Genomic DNA, 26,973 nt, shown 5'->3' with positions numbered 1-26,973 from the left:
TAACTTAACGTTGCAGGCGTAAAACAAATATTTGAAAGGATTTTCCATCATTTTAGTAAAATAGTACAAGTGGAACCATTGGATGGTACAACCCAAATCCCGCCTTATTCCTTGATCGACGTGTCAAACAGCCAGTTTCCTGTTCTGTCTGGACTCGCGAGATTTGTGTGTCCCCTTTTCTGCTGTGTCACAACGCGAGACTCTTTTTCAACGAGAACGGCCATCTTCTCTCTCCGGGCTTGAGAAGACAAGTGTTACAACAGATATGGCTGACTACTCGAACGTGGCTCCGCCGTCGGGAAATGGCGCCGGAATGAACGACGCTTTTAAAGACGCACTTCAGCGAGCTAGACAGGTAAGATAAATAATATAATATAGCACACAGGGCGTCGAAATTGATAGTCGAGCTTAAATGGAACTAAATCTAACCCAAACCTCAAGCTCGGGATGTTTCCAATTTGCGGCCTTCAGTGAAGGCTTCGAGTCGGCTGTCCCAACAAAGGAATGTAATAACCTAGCTAGCTCGTCAGCTAATGAGCCAGGTATTGCTAGGTCATTTAGCGATACGTTTCAATTCATCGGTGAATTGATGAAGTACAGTTTTGATTAAGTTGATTTTGCGGTTTCAATAAGTAGCTAATATAACGATAACCAAGATAACGTCACACATCTATCGTTAGTTACGGTTACTATATGTGGCGTTTTCGAAGCCGCCATCGTGCGGAAAGACTGTTGCGTTGATGCTGTGGAGGTAGGTGAGGCACTGGCTTATTTATTCTTATTTTTTTTAAATGAAATATTGCCTGACAATGGTTCAGACTTTTTTTTTTTACATTTGAAATGAGCAACTATTATGTTTTATGTTGATCGGCGGTGCCACATAGCGGGCAATTTCCTAGTGATCACAATCAGTGCAGATAATGGTCATGTGATCAGTTTTAACGTTAATCTAACAAATACTATTATAGGAAACATGGCGATTGTTTTTGAGCTGAAAGCTTCGGAGTGAAATGTTAGCCATTCACTACAATATTTTTTACCATGATACATAGTGTTCAATTATCCACGGTGATGCGCATGCTAATCGACATCCATGCTTTTTTTATTTTTATTTTTTATACCTTTATTTAACCAGGCAAGTCAGTTAAGAACATATTCTTATTTTCAATGACGGCCTGGGAACAGTGGGTTAACTGCCTGTTCAGGGGCAGAACGACAGATTTGTACCTTGTCAGCTCGGGGGTTTGAACTCGCAACCTTCCGGTTACTAGTCCAACGCTCTAACCACTAGGCTAGGCTGTCAATGGGACGAAGTCTAACTCGTTGGCTTTTACATTTCGTTTTTGTTTTGTATCGTTTTTTTTGTATCCTTAACTAGCCAGCGAACTATATTAATACCATTTACACTGCCTTGCTTCGACTTGTGGAGTACAAAGTTACAGTATAGTTACATATATAGTTATCCTTCTGTATTCTTTGACTTGACTAGCAGTAGGTTGAGTGGACGCCCAGGGCAGAGGCAACACACCTCTTTTGTTCCCTGTTTGTTAGCTAATCAATTCCAGTAGCCTACATGTGTGGCAGTCAACAGACAACCAGCTATAGGAGTTGAGTAAAAAATATGGGGAAATCGAGTTATAAGTTGATATAAACGAAATATATTATTCATGTCCATGCTGCTCATTGCTCCAGTGTCATTATTCTCCATTGCCCACAACATTTCGTTAGACATTTACATATAACTAGGAATGTGATGGATAATAAGTCAAAGTTTATGCACAATACCTTGAATGTGTCCTTAACATGTGTTTACCTATCTCACTCCTTTACAATAGGAACAGTGAATTGGTTTGAATTGCCGTATTTGCTAGGGTCTTAAAGATTTTGGACATGCAAATCTGTTCTGCCATTTTGGTACAGTGACTCACTACCCAAACACAACTCGTTTCAAGTGACTAAGAGATGTCATGTGATCTATCTAGTTGGTGAACTGTGAATTAGACAGGGCTGATATAAGACCAAACATTGTGTTGAGTGGCAAGTAGTTTAATTTTTGGGAGCATGGGGGGGAAAAAACCTCAGGTAATCATAGGGCATTGTTGAACTGTTTTTTATTTTTATTTTTTAGCAAGTGCCTTAGAGGAGCAAGTGAGTGCAGATTCGGTAGTGTCGTTGTCGCACCTTTACATCAACGAAGACATGTCATCTGGTCAAAAGACATGACCCATATTTCCAGAGCAACATTTCTCTTCCTATAGCGGATCGCATTTCACTTTCATAAACTCCACGTTAATCATTTGTTTACCTTAAATTCTGTCCATTTTTATTGGCAAGCTAGCTAAAAAAACGGGTAACTTTACCAGTATTATGCAAACATTTAGGGGCACAGGAAGAAAATAAAAGAGAGCATCTTCAGGACAGCACTGAATGAGTGACCGATCTCTTGAATGTTGTCACCATAAACCTGGACAGGAACATTTTCAATGTTATGCATCTCAAAAGGAAGCTTGTGATTTTACAATGTAGAATCCTGATATTCCTAAAGTGGAGTCAAAATTGTAGCTTTTATAATGTATTTACTGTGTTGCATATTAGTTTCTATTGGACAACATGTGCTTCAAAAGTTGCAAGAATATAGGCCCAGTACAGGCCAACTCTAAATCGATAATTTTCTTTCTCTGGTGCTCCTAAATTTTACGTGGCGCTTCTAACGTTTTGGACTACCAGTGCTACCAACAATTGTATTTATTTTACAGCCCTGGATGGGGGATATATGGGTTGGCAGGTAGCCTAGTTGTGTTAAGTGCGTTGGGCCAGTAACCAAAAGGTTGCTAGATCGAATCCCAGAGCTGACAAAAGTCTGTCGTTCTGCCCCTGAACAAGGCAGTTAACCCGCTGTTCCTAGGTAGTCATTGTAAATAATAATTTGTTCTTAACTGACTTGCCTAGTTAAATAAAATCTATATTTACATCAATGGATAGGTAGACTCTAGCTTTCTCCAATGTGTATCATTCCTGTAAATCACACAAGCCCTACACATTTAAAAGGGCCATTTTCCTATGGGAATTTGTGCATGTTTAGTGTGTTATGCTCAGACATCATTCAAACTTAAGAGTGTTTTCTATCAACAACTGGGACTGAGGAGCAGGCCGTTTACTCTGGGTACCTTTCTTCCAAGCTACTCAATCCTGCCCCTGCAGCCATAAGAAGTAAACCTAGCCACATGCTAGCTAACATAACTCCATTGGAAACGAGCCAGCTACGGAAGTTGTGTTGTCGTGGAGCCATGTTTAGATTTGAGTGTTTGTTTTGGTTTTCCAGATCGCCGCTAAGATTGGTGGTGACGGCGTTCCCGCAGCGCCCTCGGGTAATGAGTTTGGCTACGGAGGCCAGAAGCGACCCCTAGAAGACGCCGGTGAGTACGGCACACTCATTTCATATCTCCGTTGCTCCATCGTTTGCCTGTACTGTTATAGATTGGACTTGCCTTTCTGATCCCCACGCCTGGTCTCAGAGCTATTTTAATTATTTTTTTTACGTACTTCGTTGTCTAGACAAGCATGTAATTACAGATACGACAAATCCATGTGGACTTGGCAAGAGGGCAGAAAAATAGACTTGTGTGTATGTTCTGTTTTTAATTTGCTTGCAATATGTTAATCGTCTTGACATTTATGCTTTCCCAAATAGGCATTGAGAATCCAGTCTTAGCACCTAGCTATGGTGTAGCTATACATTTACATTTAAGTCATTTAGCAGACGCTCTTATCCAGAGCGACTTACAAATTGGAACTAGAACTAGAATTAGAACTGGATACAACACTACTGTCCAGTGTCAAAACAAAGCGTTGTTTATCCAATGTGTATAACGCAGATCTTAAAACGGGCTTCTGTTATCAGTTTAGCCTCTTGTATCACAGCTGAAGCGATGTGTGTGTTTGGGGTGGGGTCACCCATTTACAGAAACAAAAAATGCTCTACACTTAAGTAGACCAGGTCTCTTGAAAAATAGAATATTTCAATGAGACTAATCTGGATAAATATTAAAAGTTCAAATAAAAAAAAGCATCTGGTTAATGGCATTGGCCTGAATTGTATGGAGAAGCCCAGATGTTGCCAGTGTTGTGTATTACTGTTCCGTTCTGTCTATTCACTCTGTAGATGACTGTTGGACCAGTCTAAACAGTAGAACCCACCAGGAAGGGATGAACTCTCCTTTCTCAGGCATGGTCTCTTTTGATAAATAACCATTAGGCACTTAGGCCAACCAGTTTTTTACATTTTTAAACCACACACATGTTGTAGTATGATCTAGAAAAGGCATTATGTTGTGGTGTGAAATGGCATGGGTGATCCATAGTATATGAGATTATATTTATATATCCAAGTTAGTGTGTGGTTTTTGGCATGTTTTTAGAAATTATATCCGCACTTTTTTTGGGGGGGTGATTAAAAAATAAAAATTATTGTTCAATGCAGTTTATAGACTTGGTATAAAATGCTTGACTTAGTTTTTAGTAATAAATGACTTTAGGTGCGAGAGAATCACCTGTTCTGTATCATGTATAGTCAGATATGCTCAGTCGGTTCAGTTCCATTTGATAGTGATGCATTTAGCAGGCGGGTTGTATGTTATAATAAACCGCTAACCTTGTTACTATTTTATATACATTAGTTGGGCCGCCTTGTGTTTATAGAAAATACTATGTCTGTGTGTGCGCCATGCTGCACAGGCATTAGATGTAATGTCAAATGGCCATTTTTCTCACTCGAAGTAGGACGGTTGTAGCCCTGCTCTCAGTCCCAGTTCTGGGGACCCTCGGCAGTCCAGTAACCCCGTATCCTCTTCTCCTTACAGACCAACCAGAGACCAAGAAGGTGGCACCGAATGACCGTGAGTACCTGTTGCTCGCTGGCTGTTAAAGGAAATGTATAGGATGGGCCCTTCTGTCCAGAAATAGCCACGGGGTCCATATGGGTTTATGATTGAGTCCCAAAAGGCACCCTGTGCAGTGCACTACTTTAGACCTGGGTTTATGGGGGTCAGTGTACTACTTTGGACCTGGGTTTATGGGGGTCAGTGTACTACTTTAGACCTGGGTTTATGGTGGTCAGTGTACTACTTTGGACCTGGGTTTATCGGGGTCAGTGTACTACTTTGGACCTGGGTTTATGGGGGTCAGTGTACTACTTTAGACCTGGGTTTATGGGGGTCAGTGTACTACTTTGGACCTGGGTTTATGGGGGTCAGTGTACTACTTTGGACCTGGGTTTATGGGGGTCAGTGTACTACTTTAGACCTGGGTTTATGGTGGTCAGTGTACTACTTTGGACCTGGGTTTATCGGGGTCAGTGTACTACTTTGGACCTGGGTTTATGGGGGTCAGTGTACTACTTTAGACCTGGGTTTATGGGGGTCAGTGTACTACTTTGGACCTGGGTTTATGGGGGTCAGTGTACTACTTTGGACCTGGGTTTATGGGGGTCAGTGTACTACTTTGGACCTGGGTTTATGGGGGTCAGTGCACTACTTTGGACCTGGGTTTATGGGGGTCAGTGTACTACTTTGGACCTGGGTTTATGGGGGTCAGTGTACTACTTTGGACCTGGGTTTATGGGGGTCAGTGCACTACTTTGGACCTGGGTTTATGGGGGTCAGTGCACTACTTTGGACCTGGGTTTATGGGGGTCAGTACACTACTTTGGACCTGGGTTTATGGGGGTCAGTGTACTGCTTTGGACCTGGGTTTATGGGGGTCAGTGTACTACTTTGGACCTGGGTTTATGGGGGTCAGTGTACTGCTTTGGACCTGGGTTTATGGGGGTCAGTGTACTACTTTAGATCAATCTAAAGGGTAGGGGGTGCATTTGGGAAAGGGACTATGTTGCACCTGGACAGGGCCCCATTTTATACTCCCTTTTACTTGCCATGGGGATAACTCAGATTTGATCAATTAGATTTTTCTTGTATCTCAATGTCTTTGGTTTCCTTTCTGGCAGCGTTCTCAGCAGCGATGGGAATGGGAGGAATGGGAGGTGGTGGACCACGGTCGGCATCAGAGGAGTTCAAGGTTCCTGATGGGATGGTTGGATTCAGTAAGTGTACACAAACACACCTTCCCTAGAGGAATGGCTGGGGTCAGGAAGTGTACACACACACACCTTCCCTAGAGGAATGGCTGGGGTCAGGAAGTGTACACACACACACCTTCCCTAGAGGAATGGCTGGGGTCAGGAAGTGTACACACACACACCTTCCCTAGAGGAATGGCTGGGGTCAGGAAGTGTACACACACACACCTTCCCTAGAGGAATGGCTGGGGTCAGGAAGTGTACACACACACACACACACACACACACACACACACACACACACACACACACACACACACACACACACACACACACACACCTTCCCTAGAGGAATGGCTGGGGTCAGGAAGTGTACACACACACACACCTTCCCTAGAGGAATGGCTGGGGTCAGGAAGTGTACACACACACACACACACACACACACACACACACACACCTTCCCTAGAGGAATGGCTGGGGTCAGGAAGTGTACACAAACACACACACACACCTTCCCTAGAGGAATGGCTGGGGTCAGGAAGTACACACACAACGTGCAGATGGATTCTGGGGGTTGATAACCTAATCTTTTGTACCCAAGTTATTGGAAGAGGAGGAGAACAGATATCCCGCATGCAGCAAGAGTCGGGATGCAAAATCCAGATCGCCCCGGTAAGATTTCCACGATGTTATGACAGCGGTTTCCTCATACTGTTTTGATGGAGAGTTCTGCATGCTATCTCTCCTCTGAAACACTTCTTCATTTCTCTGTATTCCAGACAGTGGAGGAATGCCTGATAGGTCAGTCACACTGACAGGATCCCCAGACTCAATACAGTAAGTATTCACACATTCTCTGGTGACAAAAAAAAAAAGCCAGTACAACATTACATTAGTTAGAAGGCTAGTCCCATTATCACAGGTGTGGCCCTCAGAGACCATAGCTGACAGTCTCTGTCCCTGGTGTGTGTTTCCAGAGCTAGCAAGAGGCTACCCATGTGTCTAGTTAGTAGTTTTTTTTTTTTTCGTAGGCCAACTGTCCATGCTCTTAGCTAATGGTAACATTGTTGCTGTCCCCAACCAGAGCTGCCAAGAGGCTGCTGACGGAGATCGTTGATAAGGGTCGTCCTACTCCAGCCTTCCACCACAACGACGCCGGTGGCCCCGGTATGTCTGTCCAGGAGATGCTGGTCCCTGCCTCCAAGGCTGGCCTGGTCATCGGGAAGGGAGGAGAGACCATCAAACAGCTGCAGGAGAGGGCCGGGGTCAAGATGGTCATGATCCAGGAAGGGCCTCAGAACACAGGAGCGGACAAACCTCTACGCATCTCTGGGGAACCTTTTAAAGTCCAGGTAAATGGATTCTCACTCCCTGAAGTTCAATTGAATTGTTGGAAGTGAAATGAGTCACTCTGAAAGAAATTGCACACTACTCATAACTAAAGTTGCATGCTTATTTGCCCATGGTAATATTTTTGGGTGTACGTTCCCTGACTTTCTCCTCCTGTGTTTTAACCGGTTGACTGTCTGGTCCTTCAGCAAGCCAAAGACATGGTGATGGAGCTGATCAGAGAGCAGGGCTTCAGGGAGCAGAGAGGAGAGTACGGCTCCAGGATGGGCGGCGGTGGAGGAGGAGGAGGTGGTGAGGGCCTGGATGTAAGTCAACAGTAACACTCATATTACACTGTCATGGAATCACAAGCAATCCAGAGTTAATGGTAGACTTGGCAGGTTGACGATGTCAGACTTGGTTTTCTCAAGGGTCACGCTGCTTTGTCGTATCTACAGGATTAAAACGGCCCTGTGCTTTAACTTCTTACGGTATAGGGGACGCTTGCGTCCCACTTGGGGGGAAAAAAAACAGGGAAAATGCAGCGCGCCAAATTCTAATAATGATATAAAACATTCATTAAATCACACATGTAAGAAAGATACTCAATTAAAGCTACACTCGTTGTGAATCCAGCCAACATGTCCGATTTTAAAAAGCTTTTTGGCGAGAGCATTAAGAAGCTATTATCTGATAGCCCTCCAGGATGACACTGGTACCAATTTTGCGGCGCCTCCTTGGGTCTCCCGGTTGCGGCCGGCTACGACGCAGCTATAACAAGTACTAAGTAATTCTCATGGAGAACACTAACTAAATACATTGCGAACATTTTGTGCAGTTTGTAACTCAAACTCAGCAGTTTGTTGGAAGGCTTTTAATCCAGGAGGGCCTTCTCTGCTGGTACGGAGCACATGTCTGATTTTGGAAGAAGCTAACCACTTACCAAGATGGCTAACTAGCTACTAAATTAGAAAACCAAACTCATACCCTGACTACACTGCTCGCGTCGCGAGCATTGCAAAATAAATGTAGGAATCTTATGTTCATTTCATTTATTGCACCCACACTGCTTCCGCATGTGTCAGAGTGTCTGCGTTGCCAAAGGCTAAAATAGAAGTCACTTCTATTTCTGATGCAGATCGCACTGCACCTCATTGGTACCCACGTACCATCTCCTCATTGGTTATACCCACGTGGGTGATTGAGTGACGAACTGTTGTCGTGGTAATACTATGAAAGTTTACATGCCAATCACCATGTAAGTTAAACGATGAAATGGCCTGGAAGGAGGTGAGATGACAAAAGATTTGGTTATTTTATGTGTGGATTGTCAGAGTAGAGGACCTTGTGCATTTCGGGTAAAATAACAACTCAATGTTTATATCCCAGGACAAATTAGCTAGCAACAGCAAGCTAACTAAATAGGACAAATTAACATTAGCTAGCAAGTGAGAGCTAACTAGCTAAATTGCCATGCATGTTTAATGCTTCTCGAACTGTCGCCAGATTTAATATCATTAGTTCAGAGTTAGTTTTGATATTTTAACCTGCGTGTCGTGATCACGTTTGGTGTGGGGGGGGACGACAAAATAAATATATGCACCATGGTGCCCGCAGACTGCTTTGGTTCCGTGTTAAGAGCATTTTGAATATTTTAGACAGGTAACTTAATAGTTATATCTAGCTGGCAAACATTTTCGTTGTGATTTCCATACTGTATTTAGATCACGTGGCTCTTGTTGAACAACAGTGAGTGTTTCACAATGCTCTGGTTACTCGTCACAAACACTGCGTGACAAGGAACTACCTACCGTAAGCTACATAATGAGACCGGTGAAATGAAGGAGGCAATGTTCTCCTAACGTATTGCCACAAGTTCACTGCAGAAATAACTGCAAATATAAACTAAAAACTTATAAGAAATGTTTGACGGTATTGAAATAAAGGAGTCTTTTTCCATATACCCCGGTATTGGGTATATACAGTATACCGCCCTAGCCTACAGGAGACTATGTAATGGAATTCTTTGTTTAATGTTAGTCTTCCCTCCCTCAGGTTCCTGTCCCCAGGATTGAGTTGACCTCTAACTTGGCCTGTGTCCTCCTTCCTCAGGTTCCTGTCCCCAGGTTTGAGTTGACCTCTAACTTGGCCTGTGTCCTCCCTCCTCAGGTTCCTGTCCCCAGGTTTGAGTTGACCTCTAACTTGGCCTGTGTCCTCCCTCCTCAGGTTCCTGTCCCCAGGTTTGAGTTGACCTCTAACTTGGCCTGTGTCCTCCCTCCTCAGGTTCCTGTCCCCAGGATTGAGTTGACCTCTAACCTGGCCTGTGTCCTCCCTCCTCAGGTTCCTGTCCCCAGGATTGAGTTGACCTCTAACTTGGCCTGTGTCCTCCCTCCTCAGGTTCCTGTCCCCAGGTTTGAGTTGACCTCTAACTTGGCCTGTGTCCTCCTTCCTCAGGTTCCTGTCCCCAGGTTTGAGTTGACCTCTAACTTGGCCTGTGTCCTCCCTCCTCAGGTTCCTGTCCCCAGGTTTGCGGTAGGAATCGTGATCGGGAGAAACGGAGAGATGATCAAGAAGATCCAGAGCGACACAGGAGTCAGGATCCAGTTCAAACCAGGTGAGACCTCACTGATAAAAACCATGTCTCAAATGCCACCCTATTCCCTATATAGTGCACTACTTTGGACCAAAACACTATTCCCTATATAGTGCACTACTTTGGACCAAAACACTATTCCCTATATAGTGCACTACTTTGGACCAAAACACTATTCCCTATATAGTGCACTACTTTGGACCAAAACACTATTCCCTATATAGTGCACTACTTTGGACTAAAACACTATTCCCTATGTAGTGCACTACTTTGACCAGAACCTATAGGGCCCATTTTGGGATGCAACTAGTCTGTTACCTGAATGTAGACTGTTGGTGACGACTTTGACTTCATTGTCCAGTGATGAGGAAGGAAATTGTCAGATATGTCTATAGTTACTATGACCTGACCTCTCCCCGTGGCCACGCCCCTCTTGACCTGACCTTTCCCCATGGCCACGCCCTCTCCCTGTGGCCGCGCCCCTCTTGACCTGACCTCTCCCCGTGGCCGCGCCCCTCTTGACCTGACCTCTCCCCGTGGCCGCGCCCCTCTTGACCTGACCTCTCCCCGTGGCCGCGCCCCTCTTGACCTGACCTCTCCCCGTGGCCGCGCCCCTCTTGACCTGACCTCTCCCCGTGGCTGCGCCCCTCTTGACCTGACCTCTCCCCGTGGCCGCGCCCCTCTTGACCTGACCTCTCCCCGTGGCCACGCCTTCTCCCCGTGGCCACGCCTTCTCCCTGTGGCCACGCCTTCTCCCCGTGGCCACGCCTTCTCCCCGTGGCCACGCCTTCTCCCCGTGGCCACTGAGCTAAGGGGAAACACTGACCTCAACCCTAACCAGTTTTCTCTCTTCTCCTCCTCCCTCCCTGCTTCATTCCCACTTCCTCCTCTCCCCCTTCCTCTCCAGACGACGGCAGTACCCCGGAGAGGATAGCCCAGATCGTGGGTCCTCCTGAACAGTCCCAGCATGCAGCAGAGATAATCTCTGACCTCCTGAGGAGTGTCCAGCAGGGGGGGCCGGGCGGTCCTAACGGAGGGGGCAGGGGTAGAGGCAGGGGGGGTAACGGGGGTGGTAACTGGAACATGGGTCCTCCAGGTGGACTGCAGGAGTTCACCTTCACCGTCCCGACCATGAAGACTGGACTCATCATCGGCAAAGGTAGGTGAACTTAGACTGGTTGCGTCCAAATTGACAGCCTGTTCCCTAGATAGTGCACTTCTTTGGACTGGAAGGCCCTCAAACTGGTGTGATAATGCCCGAGAAGCCGGTGTTTGGAAGATGCACTGCGTTTGGAAAGTATTCAGACTGTTTACATTACAGCCTTATTCTAAAATGGATTACATGGTCCCCCCCGCCGCCCCCATCAATCTACACAAAATATCCCATATTGATTGACAAAGCAAAAAATATGTTTGTTTTTGTAGTTTGTTTTCAAATGTATAAAAACAAGTACATTTAAGTTATCAGATTTACTTAAATATTCAAACTCTTTATTCAGTACTTTGTTGAAGCACCTTTTGGCAGCGATTACAGCATCACGTCTTCTTGGGTAGGAAGCTACAAGCTTGACGCCTGTATTTGGGGAGTTTCTCCCACGCCTGTATTTGGGGAGTTTCTCCCGTGCCTGTATTTGGGGTGTTTCTACCCGCGCCTGTATTTGGGGAGTTTCTACCCGCGCCTGTATTTGGGGTGTTTCTACCCGCGCCTGTATTTGGGGAGTTTCTCCCCACACCTGTATTTGGGGAGTTTCTCCCCACACCTGTATTTGGGGAGTTTCTCCCCACACCTGTATTTGGGGAGTTTCTCCCCACACCTGTATTTGGGGAGTTTCTCCCCACGCCTGTATTTGGGGAGTTTCTCCCACGCCTGTATTTGGGGAGTTTCTCCCCACGCCTGTATTTGGGGAGTTTCTCCCACGCCTGTATTTGGGGAGTTTCTCCCGCGCCTGTATTTGGGGAGTTTCTCCCGCGCCTGTATTTGGGGAGTTTCTCCCGCGCCTGTATTTGGGGAGTTTCTCCCCGCGCCTGTATTTGGGGAGTTTCTCCCCGCGCCTGTATTTGGGGAGTTTCTCCCCGCGCCTGTATTTGGGGAGTTTCTCCCGCGCCTGTATTTGGGGAGTTTCTCCCCGCGCCTGTATTTGGGGAGTTTCTCCCCGCGCCTGTATTTGGGGAGTTTCTCCCCGCGCCTGTATTTGGGGAGTTTCTCCCCGCGCCTGTATTTGGGGAGTTTCTCCCCGCGCCTGTATTTGGGGAGTTTCTACCCGCGCCTGTATTTGGGGAGTTTCTACCCGCGCCTGTATTTGGGGAGTTTCTACCCGCGCCTGTATTTGGGGAGTTTCTCCCGCGCCTGTATTTGGGGAGTTTCTCCCCGCGCCTGTATTTGGGGTGTTTCTCCCCGCGCCGCCTGGGAGTTTCTGGGGAGTTTCTCCCCGCGCCTGTATTTGGGGAGTTTCTCCCCGCGCCTGTATTTGGGGAGTTTCTCCCGCGCCTGTATTTGGGGTGTTTCTCCCGCGCCTGTATTTGGGGTGTTTCTACCCGCGCCTGTATTTGGGGAGTTTCTCCCCACGCCTGTATTTGGGGAGTTTCTCCCGCGCCTGTATTTGGGGTGTTTCTACCCGCGCCTGTATTTGGGGAGTTGTGGTGCTTGGCCTGGTATCACATCGTTGGTAAAAATGTTGGTTTTGTGACAACCTCATTGCAAGAAAATTTCTATTTTCAGACTTGACTCAGATTTTTCTCCCCCCCAGTTTGCACCCTTGGTACAGCCCTCACACACAGCTAAATGTAGTGAAGACGCTTTCATATCAGTGGTCAATGCCAAGTCATTAAACCCTGTCTAAGTTGTAATTCTCAGAGTAAAACACTCACTCACCGGACATTATGAAAGCTTAACCAAGTTTAATACAGCTGCATTAGACAAAGAATCACACCACGTCTCCTCCTGCTCATCTGAATAAACATCAGTCTTTAATGCTCGGCAGGACACGAGTGATACGGGCCATAAACTTTTATTTCTCTTCCTTACTGTGACCTCACCTAACGCCCCCCCCCAACACAACATTAAACAAAACTATAAACACACATACAGTACAACAATTACATATTAAATTAAAAACACAAACATCTCTACTAAGAACAGCTGGCCTTAACAATTACACTCGGATATATACACCGATCAAGTGTTTAAACTCCACCAACGAAACTAGATCACATTTTAAAACTAACAGCGTTATCATATAAAAGTATCAGTAATGTCAGGCAACCAAGTTTCAGAATCTGGCCTGGTTCCATTAAGTAGCCCTGGGTCGTGTTCATTAGGGACCAAGCGGGAGGACCTTCTCTTCTGGAAATTGACTTTCTCCGGTTTAGTCTGAACAGTCCTCCCTCCCTCTGTCCCGTTCCAGGAGGAGAGACCATCAAGGGCATCAGTCAGCAGTCTGGAGCGCGCATTGAGCTCCAGAGAAATCCTCCCCCCAACTCCGACCCCAACATTAAGATGTTCACCGTCCGAGGATCTCATCAACAGATAGACTACGCACGGCAGCTGGTCGAGGAGAAGATCGGGGTGAGTGGTTTTTCAGTGTTTATTTGTCTGTAGTACAAATGATACTCATTTCAATCGCTAGACAGTAGTGAAGCAGTTTAGTGGATCACTTATATATTTAACTAGAAGCACTGTGAGCCTGCTCATCTTTATCTTCACACATTCTCAACTTTCTACAGTCATTACCTTTATCATGTCTTCTAATTATGTATCCCAGTATGTTGTTTGACACCCTACACTCTATGTCCCCCCCCCCCTCCCCAGGGTCCAGTCAGTCCAATGGGTGGTCCCCAAGGTCCTCCAGGCCCACACGGAGGTCCGTCTCCCCACGGCCCCCCCGGTCCTCCTGGGCACCCTGCTCAGATGGGCCCCTACAACCCCGGCCCCTACAACCAGGGACCGCCAGGACCACAGTAAGGAAACTTCAGAAGCTTTTCACTGATATTTAAAAAGCCATTTCTCCCACACCAATATTTACATCTGGTTGGAGCTGTTTATTGTTTTAGTCTTAGGCATTTCATTTAGCAGAAACCACGTTTAAAAAAAAAGACTTAATGGATGGCAATGATATTTTACAAGCAAAGTAGGCTGACTGAGTGCATTAAAGTTGCACTGTGCAGACATTTCTCTGCCATTTCCTGGTTGCTGAAACTCAAGTAGTTTCAGTTTGTCAAATTTTAATTTTGTCAAAATAAGAAAGTATAGTGTAGAGAATCATTGTACCATCTAAATGGCTGCGAAATATATTTTTCATAACCAAAAATATTGTATTTTCAGCTGTTTGAAGCGTGTGTACAAAAATACGAAGGTGAAAGACACAAACTAAACTTAAGAACGGGAAGTATAGAAATAGAACAGATCGCTACTTAGACTCCCTTTCAAGTAGAATCACAGATCTACATCTCAGTTTTCTATGTGAATGTGGTCGGGTCTCCTAAAAAGTCACATTGCCACTTTAATTTTTTATTTTTTAGCTTTTATGAAATACAATTAAATGGGAGCGCATCAGATTTGATACGGAAGCTTTTCATTTATCACATGTATTATAGTTTGTTGTTACTAGCCAGCGTTTTGATGGTTTGTCATCTCCTCAGTGGTCCTCCGGCTCCCTACCAGCCTCAGGGTTGGGGCAACGGCTTCCCTCACTGGCAGCAAGGACAGCCTGATCCTGGTAAGATAACACCATCCAATATAAGAATCTATTGAGAAATGGATGCATTCACCTGGTCCAATAGATTGTCTCAACTACAGTAACAATGTTCAATCTGTTTAGTTTATTTGCTCCGTTCTGCAAGGCCCTAAGCGAAGACATGTTTTGTCCTGTATCGGTATATCAACAGGGAGACTTATCTAATGTGTGTGTTGGTTGTAGGTAAAGCTGCAGCTGATGCTAACGCAGCGGCCTGGGCAGCGTATTACTCCCAGTACCAGCAGCAACCCCAGGCCCCCATGACGCCCACCGGCGGTGCCCCCGGCACCACACAGGCCAACGGGCAAGGTAACCTGCCCCCCCCCCCATCACCACAGCCTCTGGGTCTCTGCTGGGATGTATTCACTATGAACCAAACGGAAGCAATTGGAATGGAACAGGCAGGAACATACCTCAATTTGTCCAATAGAAACATTATTTTCTGTTGCCAAACCGTGTGCACTAATGAATACAACCCAGGTAACCTCTGCATGGTCTGTAGACACCTCGACTAAGACCGGGATTCATTCTAATTGCGTTCTGCTGCTGCTGCTGATGCACTGAACCACAGACAAGGCACCTTTTTGTTGTTCCCAGACTTTAGCAGAGAATGGTTAAAGGTTTTTAGATGTCAATTACACTTTGTTAGCTCAATGTACTACAGCTTGAATCCCGGCCTCACAGTATTGCCTGTGTCGTGTAGTAAACGCTTAAAAACATGGCGGATTCTTTTTTTTCTTTAAAAAAAATAAATAAATAACCTCAATGGACAGAGTAGCTTGAATTTTAATAATCTCTGGTGTCGGAGCAGAGCGCCCATAGCGGGGTGGAGGACTAACTATGGTCAAGTCTCAGAATGCTTCTCAATACTATATTGTACCATTTTTAACAGGTGACCCCAAGGGACCTGGGCATACTGGGCAGGCCGATTACTCCAAGGCCTGGGAGGAATATTACAAGAAAATGGGTATAAACATAAATGTGTTTTGCCAAGCTTCAGTTCTGAGTCTTTTTGTTGTTCCAACTAACTGAGGATCAGTGGAAACAGCTATGGGGCTCTGAAAGGGCAACGACAAAATAAAACATACAAATGTTTTTTTGGGGGGGGTGATTGCGATGTTTTGAGGCTCACTGGCTGCCGTGACCATTTGCTGTTAACCGGTTGGTTGGTTTTCCAAGCCCATGCTGTTTAGACTGGTTTTTGTATTGGTCTTCTTTAATCCAGCCACATGACAGACAATAAACAATACTCTTTTTTTTTCTTTCTTTGTTTTAACAAAGGCTGGCTTATTTCCTCTGCACCTTCATACTGTTGTCTTGTCCACCTCTTACCTGCTCATTGTGCTACAACTACCGCTGTGACTAGTTCGTGAAGGAACATAGCTTTTATGTTGACTCTTTGAGTGGAAGGTTTTTCTGTTGTGACTAAAGCGGTGTTTTTACCATTTCCAGGGCAGCAAAGTCAGCAACCACAGGACTACACCAAGGCCTGGGAGGAGTACTACAAGAAACAAGGTGAGACCACTGCAACTCAAACCTGTTAAAAGTTTAAACTTGTCCTTGTAGCGGGTTTAGTTAGGCACAGATGATGTGGGCGTCTGTGTCCCTACTCAGCTCTCTCTCTCTAGTAGAGTGTCTGTAGCCACAGCTGCCCCAGAGCAAAGCCGAAGGTTTCTGTCCCGCCACCCAGAGAACCAGTGGAGGGTTCGTTCCCCTTCTCACAGTCGTATCAATGTAGTTGTTTCTATAAAAAAAAAAAAAAACGTTCCTTTAGTATCCCAACCGTTTGACTGATCTCGTGTAGACCTAGTCCAGTTTGGTAGCTGCTGGCACAACTCCAAATCAATTGTTCATTTATGTAGTACACCGATTTGCAGGTGTCTTGTTAGGCTTGCTCCTAGATCCAACACAGTGGTGGTAGTGGTGGTGGTAGTGGTGGTGGTAGTGGTGGTGGTGGTGGTGGTGGTGGTGGTGGTGGTAGCAGAAACATTCAGAAATATCAGAAGGAGCCAGGTCGTCCCCATACGGCCCGCGGTCCTCCAACTAAGGATGTGACAACATTTTTCTTAATGTTTTAAACAGCCATTAAAAAAAATAAATGGCTGTTGAAACAATATCAAGGAATCCTATAATGAATTCACAATGCAGATATGGTCCTGCTTATGACCGCCAGGGGGCGATGTAGTTCAATCTACTGCACTCCTGGCTACTGTTTTAGGTTCTCTGCTGTGTGCCTCTACTCCATGTGGTCAGTACAAGCGTCTTCGTGTCCCACTTCTCATCAATGTGATGGCTGCTAGCAGCGCTGTATGACGGCGTGGTCATAGATATCCAACCTGTTAACACAACACATGGTGTTGGAAATCTGGCGCTTTGTACATGCAGAGCAATAGTTTCTCCGTCCCAGGCCGTCATGGTTTTTCAACGTGGGGTCTTATAGTGTGGTTCTAGGTATGCCTTTAGGGTATTGAAACGGGCGTCTACCATTTTGACAATGGCTGCATATCAAATGCAGTCATTTCTGTAATCGGCGTTGTGATTGTGTTACCCTTTAGTGTGACGGGCCCCGTCTGTCTGGCGACCTGCGCTGCTGCCCACTCCCCTTTAGTGTGACGGGCCCCGCCTGTCTGGCGACCTGCGCTGCTGCCCACTCCCCTTTAGTGTGACGGGCCCCGTCTGTCTGGCGACCTGCGCTGCTGCCCACTCCCCTTTAGTGTGACGGGCCCCGTCTGTCTGGCGACCTGCGCTGCTGCCCACTCCCCTTTAGTGTGACGGGCCCCGCCTGTCTGGCGACCTGCGCTGCTGCCCACTCCCCTTTAGTGTGACGGGCCCCGCCTGTCTGGCGACCTGCGCTGCTGCCCACTCCCCTTTAGTGTGACGGGCCCCGTCTGTCTGGCGACCTGCGCTGCTGCCCACTCCCCTTTAGTGTGACGGGCCCCGTCTGTCTGGCGACCTGCGCTGCTGCCCACTCCCCTTTAGTGTGACGGGCCCCGTCTGTCTGGCGACCTGCGCTGCTGCCCACTCCCCTTCAGTGTGATGGGCCCTGTCTGTCTGGCGACCTGCGCTGCTGCCCACTCCCCTTTAGTGTGACGGGCCCCGCCTGTCTGGCGACCTGCGCTGCTGCCCACTCCCCTTTAGTGTGACGGGCCCCGCCTGTCTGGCGACCTGCGCTGCTGCCCACTCCCCTTTACGGGCCCCGCCTGTGACGCTGGCCCCTTTAGTGTCTGTCTGGCGACCTGCGCTGCTGCCCACTCCCTTTAGTGTGACGGGCCCCGTCTGTCTGGCGACCTGCGCTGCTGCCCACTCCCCTTTAGTGTGACGGGCCCCGTCTGTCTGGCGACCTGCGCTGCTGCCCACTCCCCTTTAGTGTGACGGGCCCCGTCTGTCTGGCGACCTGCGCTGCTGCCCACTCCCCTTTAGTGTGACGGGCCCCGTCTGTCTGGCGACCTGCGCTGCTGCCCACTCCCCTTCAGTGTGATGGGCCCTGTCTGTCTGGCGACCTGCGCTGCTGCCCACTCCCCTTCAGTGTGACGGGCCCCGTCTGTCTGGCGACCTGCGCTGCTGCCCACTCCCCTTTAGTGTGACGGGCCCCGCCTGTCTGGCGACCTGCGCTGCTGCCCACTCCCCTTCAGATTGTTAAGCATTGCATCTGTACTGGTTCTAGAGATGAAGTCCTCCTTGTAAACATTGCATTTCATCATCTGTTTCCCCTATATTAATTTAGCTGTGGTGGTCCACCACTCAAATACGATGATTACATTTTATTTTTATTTTTTGGGGGGGTGGTAAAACATTTTCACTATGAACTTATTTTTTATTTGAATAATATCTCAGATGAAGTAACTATTACCAAAATATAAACTAGTCAGGGAGATTCTAAAATTGCAGCCATGACATGGTGCCCCATTTGATATTTGTTAGCATGTTTAGTCACTCAGATAGCATAAGAACACGGTATAAAGCCGCGTGACAAAATGTGTAGAATTTTAGGAAATAAGCGTTAACTTACATCTTCTCTCAGCCGCGTGACAAAATGTGTAGAATTGAAGGAAATTGGGTTTAAAACCGCAATACATCTCTGCGGCCCAAAGGGTCTACAGATGTTTATTTTTCTATAATTTAACGATCACGATATAGTTTAAATGTTCACACCTCGTGTCTCAACTCATCGTTGCCCCTCCCTCTTGTCTGGTTGGGTGTCAACAATTTTAAGTTTATTCACTAGACTGGCGTCAATGCCAAGCCTCGTTTGTCTGAGTCAATGTGGTCTCATCCATGTTTCTAACAGTGTCCCTCCCTCCCCAGGTCAAGCGGCCCCACAGGCGGGAGCTGCACCAGGTGGTCAGCCAGCCGGGCAGCCAGCCGGTCAGCCGGACTACAGTGCTGCCTGGGCAGAGTACTACCGGCAGCAGGCTGCTTACTACGGACAGGGCAGCCCACAGGCCATGGGGGCCCAGCCACAAGCACCTCAGGTACACCCCCAGTAAGACTTCTACTGTCCTACCCCCGGTTCCCGCTGTCTCCTCACACCACCCTTGTTCGACTTCTCCACTATCTTTTTTGTTTCCTGTATTGTCTGTCTTGTCTTAAAAAAATGAAGAAGAAAAAAATGACCGCTGTGACTGTAGCCCTCATTTCAACTCCCTTGCTGTGTTTTTTTTATTTTTTATAAACCCCTGTCTCTAGCTCGTCTGTTTTTGTCGTTAACCCCGTTCCTTCCTCGAGGTGTTCTTAGGGTGAAGCAGAGGAGTCGGTGTGGTCCGCGAGAAGAAACTAAAGCTAGTTATTCTTCCCTCTCTTTAAAAAAAAAAAAAATTAAAACAGGGTTAATATGATGTATGGAGACGCTGCGTCCGTGGGTTCTGCTGTTAACATGGCCTGTGTTTTTATGTATTTCTTCTGCACAGGGCCAGTAATGTGAAGTGGACATAAAGTAATGTGGAAACAAAAACCCTTTGTTAAATGTGTTGGATGGTGCAGATGCCTTGAAGATCTTAATTTCCCCTTTGGTTGGTTTGTTTTCAAGTGTCTCACAAGAATGTGATGGCAGCAGTCTACCCGGAGACACAAACCCTTCATCCTTTGCTATCTTTTTGGTTTTTCTACTCCCCCCTTGTAAATGAACGGTTTTGGGTTTTTAGTGAGGTAATTATATGTTCATTCCAGCCCCATGTATCTTCATGCTATGTGGCTCAAGAGCTCCTGTTATTTAGCTAGTTTACCATGGAAAGTCATCTCCGTTTTTAAATAATATGCCTGTTGTGTTTTGCAATAAAACTAAGTGAAACCTCCTGTGTTGGTAAGTTGGGTTGGTAATAGCTATTACAATATGAACTTGACTTCAAATTGTGTACTTTTTAAATTTTTTTTTTTACAATGTTCAGTTTCTCCTCAACTCTACACAGCTCCTGGTAACTTAGTACAATGTTTTTAGATGTGTCCTTCGCTCTGCCTTTTTGACTGGGAGGGGGGGGGTCCAGTTTTGGTGTTCCCCAATGTTCTGTTTTAGGACCACTATTGAATAGAATAATTTGCCTGTCTTTACTCTTGGTTATATTCGCCTTTGTTTTTCCCCTACCTCTCCGCCTGTATTGTAGGACTAGACGGATGTTTCTTATACCATAATGTAGTATTAGTGGCATAATGTTATGATACATCTGGACTCATGCATTACCTGAAGTGTTTGGTTGTTTTGGCATCTCTGTCAAACAACTGATCGAATCTTGTCTGTTGTGTTGACTGGCTGGCTGAATGAAATGGTACCCTATTTCCTGTTTAGTGCACAAGGCTCCCTTAAAAGTAGTGCTCTATATAGGGAATAGGGTGTCGCCATTGGAGACATCCTGAAGCAGACTTTGTTGAGGTAACGTTAGTGTGCTGCATTGTTTTCATATTAAGAGTAACTTCCTCCTTCACAGCCAAGCTTAGTCAAGCGGTAAGCAAAGCAAGTGTGTATATATATATATGGAGAGAAATAATTTAATCCGAAATGTTCCTCAGAAAATGTGACTCTCACTGTCGAAATGTTGCTTTAGTTTATTATAGGTATGTTTTTGCTGCTCCCTGTGTCTCTTCCAGGACAGGTAAACTGACGTTCTGTTCTGCTGTATTGCATTGCATTCAAACGTTTGTTTCTCACCCCCCCCCTCCTCCCTAAAATGTATACATTTCCTGGCCTTTTGATACTATAAAAGAACGTGACATGCAAAAGTCGTATTTTTATTTTTGCTCTGCCCATGCATTGTTCTGTTAGTTTACCCAACGGAAGGAACGTAGGTTGTCTGTAGGGCCGAGGGGTGGTCTGAGCTGGTCTGAGCGGTACCATCAGCCAACAGGGTTGACCTCTGACCTCCTACTCTGTAAGTACAATACTGTGACTATATATAACAAACCCAGTTATTTTCTGGCTGTCAATGTATTTCTTTGACTGATGATTACAAAACTTATTGTTTCTGTCAAATTGCATATTTTTTTTTCCTTAAAAAAAGAAATACTGGGTAAGTATCAAAAGTTATGATAAAGTACAGTATCTGAGAATTGTAATTTAGAAATTATAACCGTTTAACCATTTGGACATAGATTACATTGAATATGGCATTGTAGTTCAATCTAGGCTCTGTCTTTTTTAGGTAGGAAAGTGTTCTGTCATAATACCAGTCGGACTGTTCTGTTGGAACTCTGAACTGAAGGTTCTATTGGAACTCTGAACTGAAGGTTCTGTTTCTTGCGATGCAGAATGCTTTGCGCAGTGGTTCATTTAGGAATGTTAGAAATCGTTAACGTGCTTGATTTTTAACAATCAGTTTTTTTTCCCCCCAAGTGCCATTGCCTAGCCAGAATAGAGATGTAATTATGCATTTATTTCATCAATATTTGAAAAAGAAATGCCATTTGATAAGTCTCAAGAATTTAGTTACTATTAGAGATGCATATTTTGTTCACTGCAGTAATGGTGTGATTCAGTCTGAAATGTTCTAGCTTTCCCCCCCCATAGTAGCATTTTGAAGTTGTTTCTATGCTGTTTATTGATGTCTCCAGCATGTTGGGTTGTCATTCAGTAGAATGTTCTTCAAGTGCTTCTGATTTCCAAGTGATACAGTTATTCCATGGACGTTTCCCATTCTATTCCTATTGAGTACTGTTCTGAAACACAACCTATAAGGCTGTTTGGAACTGAAATGAGCGGCAAAACGGTGCAAATATCATATGTGTGATCTTTGCAGTATCACTGTCATCCCAGACCTCGATCCCCTTAGGTTCTGCTGCGGTCACACAGGTAAGCGACCCTAAGGAAAAAAGCTGTGTTCTGACCTATCATATACAGGATATATATTTACACCCAGATGGGGATCCGTTTTATACTCACTTGAATTTGCCTGATTTTATATTTCTGCTTACCTGTGCTGTGTCGTAACACCAGCTGTGCTCCTGATATTAATGAGTCATGTCCAGGTAGGATTCGTAGTGATATCAACAGCTGTGTTTTGTTTGTTCATAGAGTATATTGATGATAGTGCTGTGATTTGATGGTGATGAATGATTAGGTTTCAACATGAGTCGTATGGTTTGTTAAGGAGCGGCAACGTTAGGCCAATTGCAATGTGGTTTGATGGCTTTTCCCACCTGACTTTATCGTAGTACAATTTTGCAAAAAAAAAAAAAAAAAAAAAAAAGCGTTCTCTCTCTCCATGCTGTTTTAAGTTCTCATTTTCTGAGGTCATTTTGTTGTTATTGAGATAAACGATCATGAGGCATATTATAACCCATACCGTGGTAAGTCTCTGCAGTGTGATCTTTGATGCATAGAGCTCGAGCCCTTTTCATTTAACATTACTATAAAACTGCAAACTGGCAACTCTTGTCTGTCATAAAGCCAGCCCGATGTGCATATGTGTATATATATATATATATATGCGTACGTGTTAGTAAGTCTACAAACGTTTATGAAAGTACACCTGCATATGATGCTCAATGCTGTTCAACTGACTCATTGGTGTTGACTGAAAGCTGTGAACTTGAATATGCATTCTATATTGCCGCTGCCACGGTGCTGTAATGGTGTTCTCATAAAACCCTGCTGCCTGCCTCCCTCCACCTCTCACTCAGATGCTGTTGGAAGCCAGAGAAGGTTCTAGAAGCCAGCGTAGGTTCTAGATTCAGGAACAGGAACCTGTAAGTTTGTCCCTACCGTAAAGGAGACTGCTCTGAGAGGCATCCTTTGAGGCTGATGATCAAGGTGTAGGTGACCATTCGAGAGCGAGCTCCAGATAAGGTAAACAAAAGCAATGAAATACAGAATTGTGTGATTTGCTCAAGTTTACCATGCTGTTTGCTAGTTAGGGCTGTATTTTTAGTCCAGGTTTCCCCTCGTCTCGTTATAAAAATTTAAAAAAGGTAACCTGTCGTAGAATTATTGCAAGTTGTCTAACTGAACTGATGTCTAGTGTTTCTCCACATGTTTTCATGATGATTCTATTGAATGCCTGCCTTTGCCCGCTCACCCGCTGGGTTGTGTCCCAAATAGAACCCTATTCCATACAGTGCCCTGTAGGCTCTGGTCTAAAGTAGTGTACTAGAAATGCCATGGGGTTCCATTTGGGATGTTGCCACTGTCATAACTAGGCCTTGTTGCAGAGTTGAAGTCACCAATGCTTGTCATCAGGATTCTAAAGTGTCCCCCATTTTTATTTTTTTTGGTTGCAAATGCTCCTAGATATTTTGTTTGTGCGACGTGGCGGGTTTTATTTTGGGTGCACCAGTGTGACCAGGTAAATAATCGCCCAGATAATACTGGTCATTTTTTATTTGACCTCCTTATTTAACTAGGCAAGTAAGTTAAGAACAAAAATATATATATATTTGCAATGACTGTCTAACCCAATTGTGCGGCGCCCTATGGGACTCCCAATCACGGCAGGTTGTGGTACAGCCTGGAAACGAACCAGGGTCTGTAGTGACGAGATGCAGTGCCTTAGGCCGCTGCGCCCCTCGGAAGCTCTAAACTGGCCAGTTGTTTCAGAGTGCCCTGGAGAAAGCGAGCACAGATTCATACCATCTAAAGCCTACGTGTAAAGAATATTAAAGGATAAATCAGTGATTTCTATTTCTTGCAAATTTCTGACGACTGAACGGCATGGCTGTCGGCTGCTTTGTGTTGCCAGGTAGATGCCCAAATAGTCATTTCTAAATTTACCAATAACTATACACATTAAATGTTAACTGCAACGTAGGCTTAACTGGCATCGTGATATAATGTCAGGTTCTTTTGTTTTGCGAACTCTGCTATTGCATACAGTACAGTAGACACCGCCAGCCAAAACCCTTTTCAGGTGAGCAGTTTAAATTATTAAGGGAAACTATACATATTTTCTTCCCCAGACTACTTAAGCGGACTCCTGATCTAGTGTAAGCATCGCTGTGGACTTAGAATATCCTATTTATTTTTGTGATTGAGTGAACCTTATCAAATAAAGGGGGGGGGGGTCCCACACAAGAGGTAAAGATTTTGGTGTCATGGCAAATGTATTGGCTAGTAAAAAACAAAAAACATTGAGCTGTACTTTTTTTTGTGTGTTTTTGGGTGGATAACTTTTTTTAGGCCCTGTTCATAAACCAGGTCGTGGGTCGTTCCAAAGCTGCTCACTGGCGTTTTTAAAAATATATGTATTTTTGTTTAGTAATGTTACCTCAACCTAGCTAGCTAACAACCTGGTTACTTCACCAGTATATCAAACATCTGGGGGCACAGAGGGAGAGGAAGGGTTAGCTTCTTCAGGAGATCATTGAATGAATGAGTGACTTGCATGTCTCATCACGAACTTGATGCTCTTAAAGAGACAGTGTAGAATTTAAATCATCTCAATAGGTAGTGCTTTGACACAATGTCGAAACCTAGTGTATAATTTCAATGGAAGGTTTTAAAATCAACATTTTCTTTCTACAGCGTTTAATATTAGTTTCTAGAGCTCAACAATGTGCTTCAAAAGTAGCTTAAATTAATTTAAAGCCCATTATGCTTCCTCAAACAAAAAAATACAAATATTCTGGTATGCCTAGATAATTTTAAGTTAGGAGCACCAGTGCTACCACTGTTAATTTTGACACCAGCTAGAGAGAGGTTAGATGAGATGTAACCAGGAACTGCTGCTTTTGTGTTTTTCAACCATTATGGCAGGAAATTGTAGTTGGCTATTCTCGTTTTCACTTCATTCATGAGAACCCACAAACCTCTGCAAGTGATTTTGCTATTCACTTTTTTTTCTCCATAAATTAGTGTAATCTGTGTGTTAGATGCTCTATCATCTCTGAGCAAAGTGTTTCAAGGAGTTTGGGGGCTAGGTGTAGTCTAGAAGACTAAATCAGAAGGGAGAAATATGGAGCATGCCTTAGAGGTAAACAAATTGAAACATGTTTCTTGTGATGCCTTAATATTATCAAATGTATCTTTTTTTGTTTTTTTTCCCTGTCTTTATGAAATGACTGTTCTGCATATTTGTTGCCCTGTCCAGTAATAAAGTTGTAACATTTAGCCATCGTGTCTGTTCCTTGTTTGAAGTTACCGATACGAAACACTTATATTCCTGGTTTGTCTGGGAACAATTCCCAAATGAACACACCTGTGTGCATTTTTACCACTGACAATAATTGTTTACGCTGCATCTCTCTGTACAGGGTGGGACCTGCTTTCCTGGGTGCCGCACACATTTATTTATTTTACCTTTATTTTACTAGGCAAGTCAGTTAAGAACAAATTCTTATTTTCAATGACTGCCTAGGAACAGTGGAGGGGCAGAACGACAGATTTGTACCTTGTCAGCTCGGGGATTCGAACTTGCAACCTTACGGTTACTAGTCCAACGCTCTAACCACTAGGCTACCCTGCCGCCCCACACAAGGGGGGGGTTCACTTCCTACACACTACACAGGAAGCTGTTTGTTCTCAAATGTTGTGCACACATTAGTTTACATCCCTGTTTAGTGAGCATTTCTCCTTCGCCAAGATAATCCAGCCACCTGACAGGTGTGGCATATCAAGAAGCTGATTAAACAGCATGACCATTACACAGCTGCACCTTGGACAATAAAAGGGTGTTCTAAAATGTGCCGTTTAGCCAGACAACACGATGCCACAGATGTCTCAAGTTGAGGGAGCGTGCAATTGCCATGCTGACTGCAGGAATGTCCAACGGAGCTGTTGCCATGGAATTTAATGTTAATGTTTCTCTACCATAAGGCTTATCAAGTCATTTGAGAGAATGTGGGTGGGGTGCTCAATAGTATTTCTGTAATGAAGGCCTTTGTGTGTGTGTGGGGGGGGTATTGATTGGCTTCCCAGTGGGTGGGCCTGTGCCCTCCCAGCCCCACCCATGGCTTCACTTTGGCGCTGTTATGTGTAATCCATAAATTAGGGCAAAATTAATGTATTTAAATTGACTTAAATTTGAACTGTAACTTAGTAAAATATTTGAATATTGCTTTTTTTTCTCTGTTGATCGTTGGAGTAAATATGTTTTTGTCGCACTGCTTTACTTTATCTTGGCCAGGTCGCAGTTATAAATGAGAACTTGTTCTCAACTGGCCTACCTGGTTAAATAAATAAAAACAGAATCGTCACCGATTTGGACCTGACACGCTGACCACACCGCTCTCTTTGCTAAATAAATGTACACGTTATTCAATCGTTGCAACCACACTGCTCGCGCGTGTCAACGAGGGTCTGCGTAGCCAGCCTCTAAAATAGAACTTGGATCTATTCGTGACGCTTGGTCAGTGGTGGAAAAAGTACCCAATTGTCATACTTAAGAACAAGTAAAGATGCCTTAATAGAAAATGACTCCAGTATGTGTTAGTCACCCAGGAAAATACTACTTGAGAAAGTCTAAGTATTTGGTTCTAAATATACTTAAGTATCGAAAGTAGGTGTAAATCATTTCAAATATATTATATTAAGAAAAGCAGACCACTATTTTATTTACGGATAGCCAAGGGCACACTTGCTAAGCATTGAAGATGTATCAAGTACTTCTGGGTGTCAGGGAAAATTTAGGGAGTAAAAAGTAAGTTACTGTCTTTAGGAATGTAGTGAAGTAACAGTTGGCCAAATTATAAATAAAGTACATACTTTAACCTACTACGTTAGGTCGTTTTTGGGGGGTATCTTTACTTAAGTACTTTCCTCCACTGTGCTCCTATCTCCTCTGGTTGTTAGGAGCATAGTGGTTTAAAGCACTCATCTCTGGTTG

The 26,973-nt window shown here is 44.9% G+C and overlaps 1 protein-coding gene and 1 long non-coding RNA gene across 4 annotated transcripts; one reads left to right on the top strand and one right to left on the bottom strand.

The window, feature by feature from the left end:
* Positions 1–186: 186 nt before the first annotated feature.
* Positions 187–25,259, top strand: fubp1 (far upstream element (FUSE) binding protein 1). 2 transcript variants are annotated; one of them, XM_052475869.1, is made up of 17 exons: positions 187–355; positions 3,323–3,416; positions 4,860–4,895; positions 6,002–6,097; positions 6,678–6,776; positions 6,856–6,913; positions 7,161–7,428; positions 7,615–7,731; positions 9,917–10,019; positions 10,906–11,157; positions 13,403–13,563; positions 13,807–13,955; positions 14,637–14,713; positions 14,915–15,040; positions 16,184–16,246; positions 19,037–19,203; positions 19,639–25,259. In XM_052475869.1, exons 1-17 carry the CDS (start codon positions 266–268, stop codon positions 19,645–19,647), a joined length of 1,965 nt encoding a protein of 654 aa, XP_052331829.1. In that variant the 5' UTR covers positions 187–265; the 3' UTR covers positions 19,648–25,259. The 2 variants fall into 2 exon arrangements, with proteins under 2 accessions (XP_052331829.1, XP_052331828.1); XM_052475868.1 differs by lacking the exons at positions 187–355; positions 3,323–3,416; positions 4,860–4,895; positions 6,002–6,097; positions 6,678–6,776 and adding an exon at positions 15,624–15,698 and having other exon boundaries at positions 6,831–6,913.
* Positions 16,702–19,030, bottom strand: LOC127910848 (uncharacterized). Of its 2 annotated transcripts, XR_008076334.1 has the most exons (5): positions 18,232–19,030; positions 18,020–18,178; positions 17,791–17,896; positions 17,367–17,737; positions 16,702–17,313 (listed from the first exon to the last, which is right to left on the bottom strand). It is a non-coding gene; the product is annotated as an uncharacterized LOC127910848 (long non-coding RNA). The 2 variants fall into 2 exon arrangements; XR_008076333.1 differs by lacking the exon at positions 17,791–17,896 and having other exon boundaries at positions 18,020–19,030.
* Positions 25,260–26,973: the final 1,714 nt, after the last annotated feature.

This window comes from Oncorhynchus keta, chromosome 23 (assembly GCF_023373465.1).
Source record: "Oncorhynchus keta strain PuntledgeMale-10-30-2019 chromosome 23, Oket_V2, whole genome shotgun sequence".
Taxonomy (NCBI): Eukaryota; Metazoa; Chordata; class Actinopteri; order Salmoniformes; family Salmonidae; genus Oncorhynchus; species Oncorhynchus keta.
The sequence above is the reverse complement of the archived record's forward strand: the minus strand, read 5'-3'. Positions and strand labels throughout refer to the sequence as shown.

Excerpts from the sequence above, each read along its gene's own strand:
- fubp1 (XM_052475869.1), top strand. The coding sequence starts at position 266 with ATGGCTGACTACTCGAACGTGGCTCCGCCGTCGGGAAATGGCGCCGGA. Across the intron at positions 4,896-6,001 it reads GAAGGTGGCACCGAATGACC|CGTTCTCAGCAGCGATGGGA; the intron begins GTGAGTACCTGT and ends CCTTTCTGGCAG. Across the intron at positions 6,777-6,855 it reads TCCACGATGTTATGACAGCG|ACAGTGGAGGAATGCCTGAT; the intron begins GTTTCCTCATAC and ends TCTGTATTCCAG.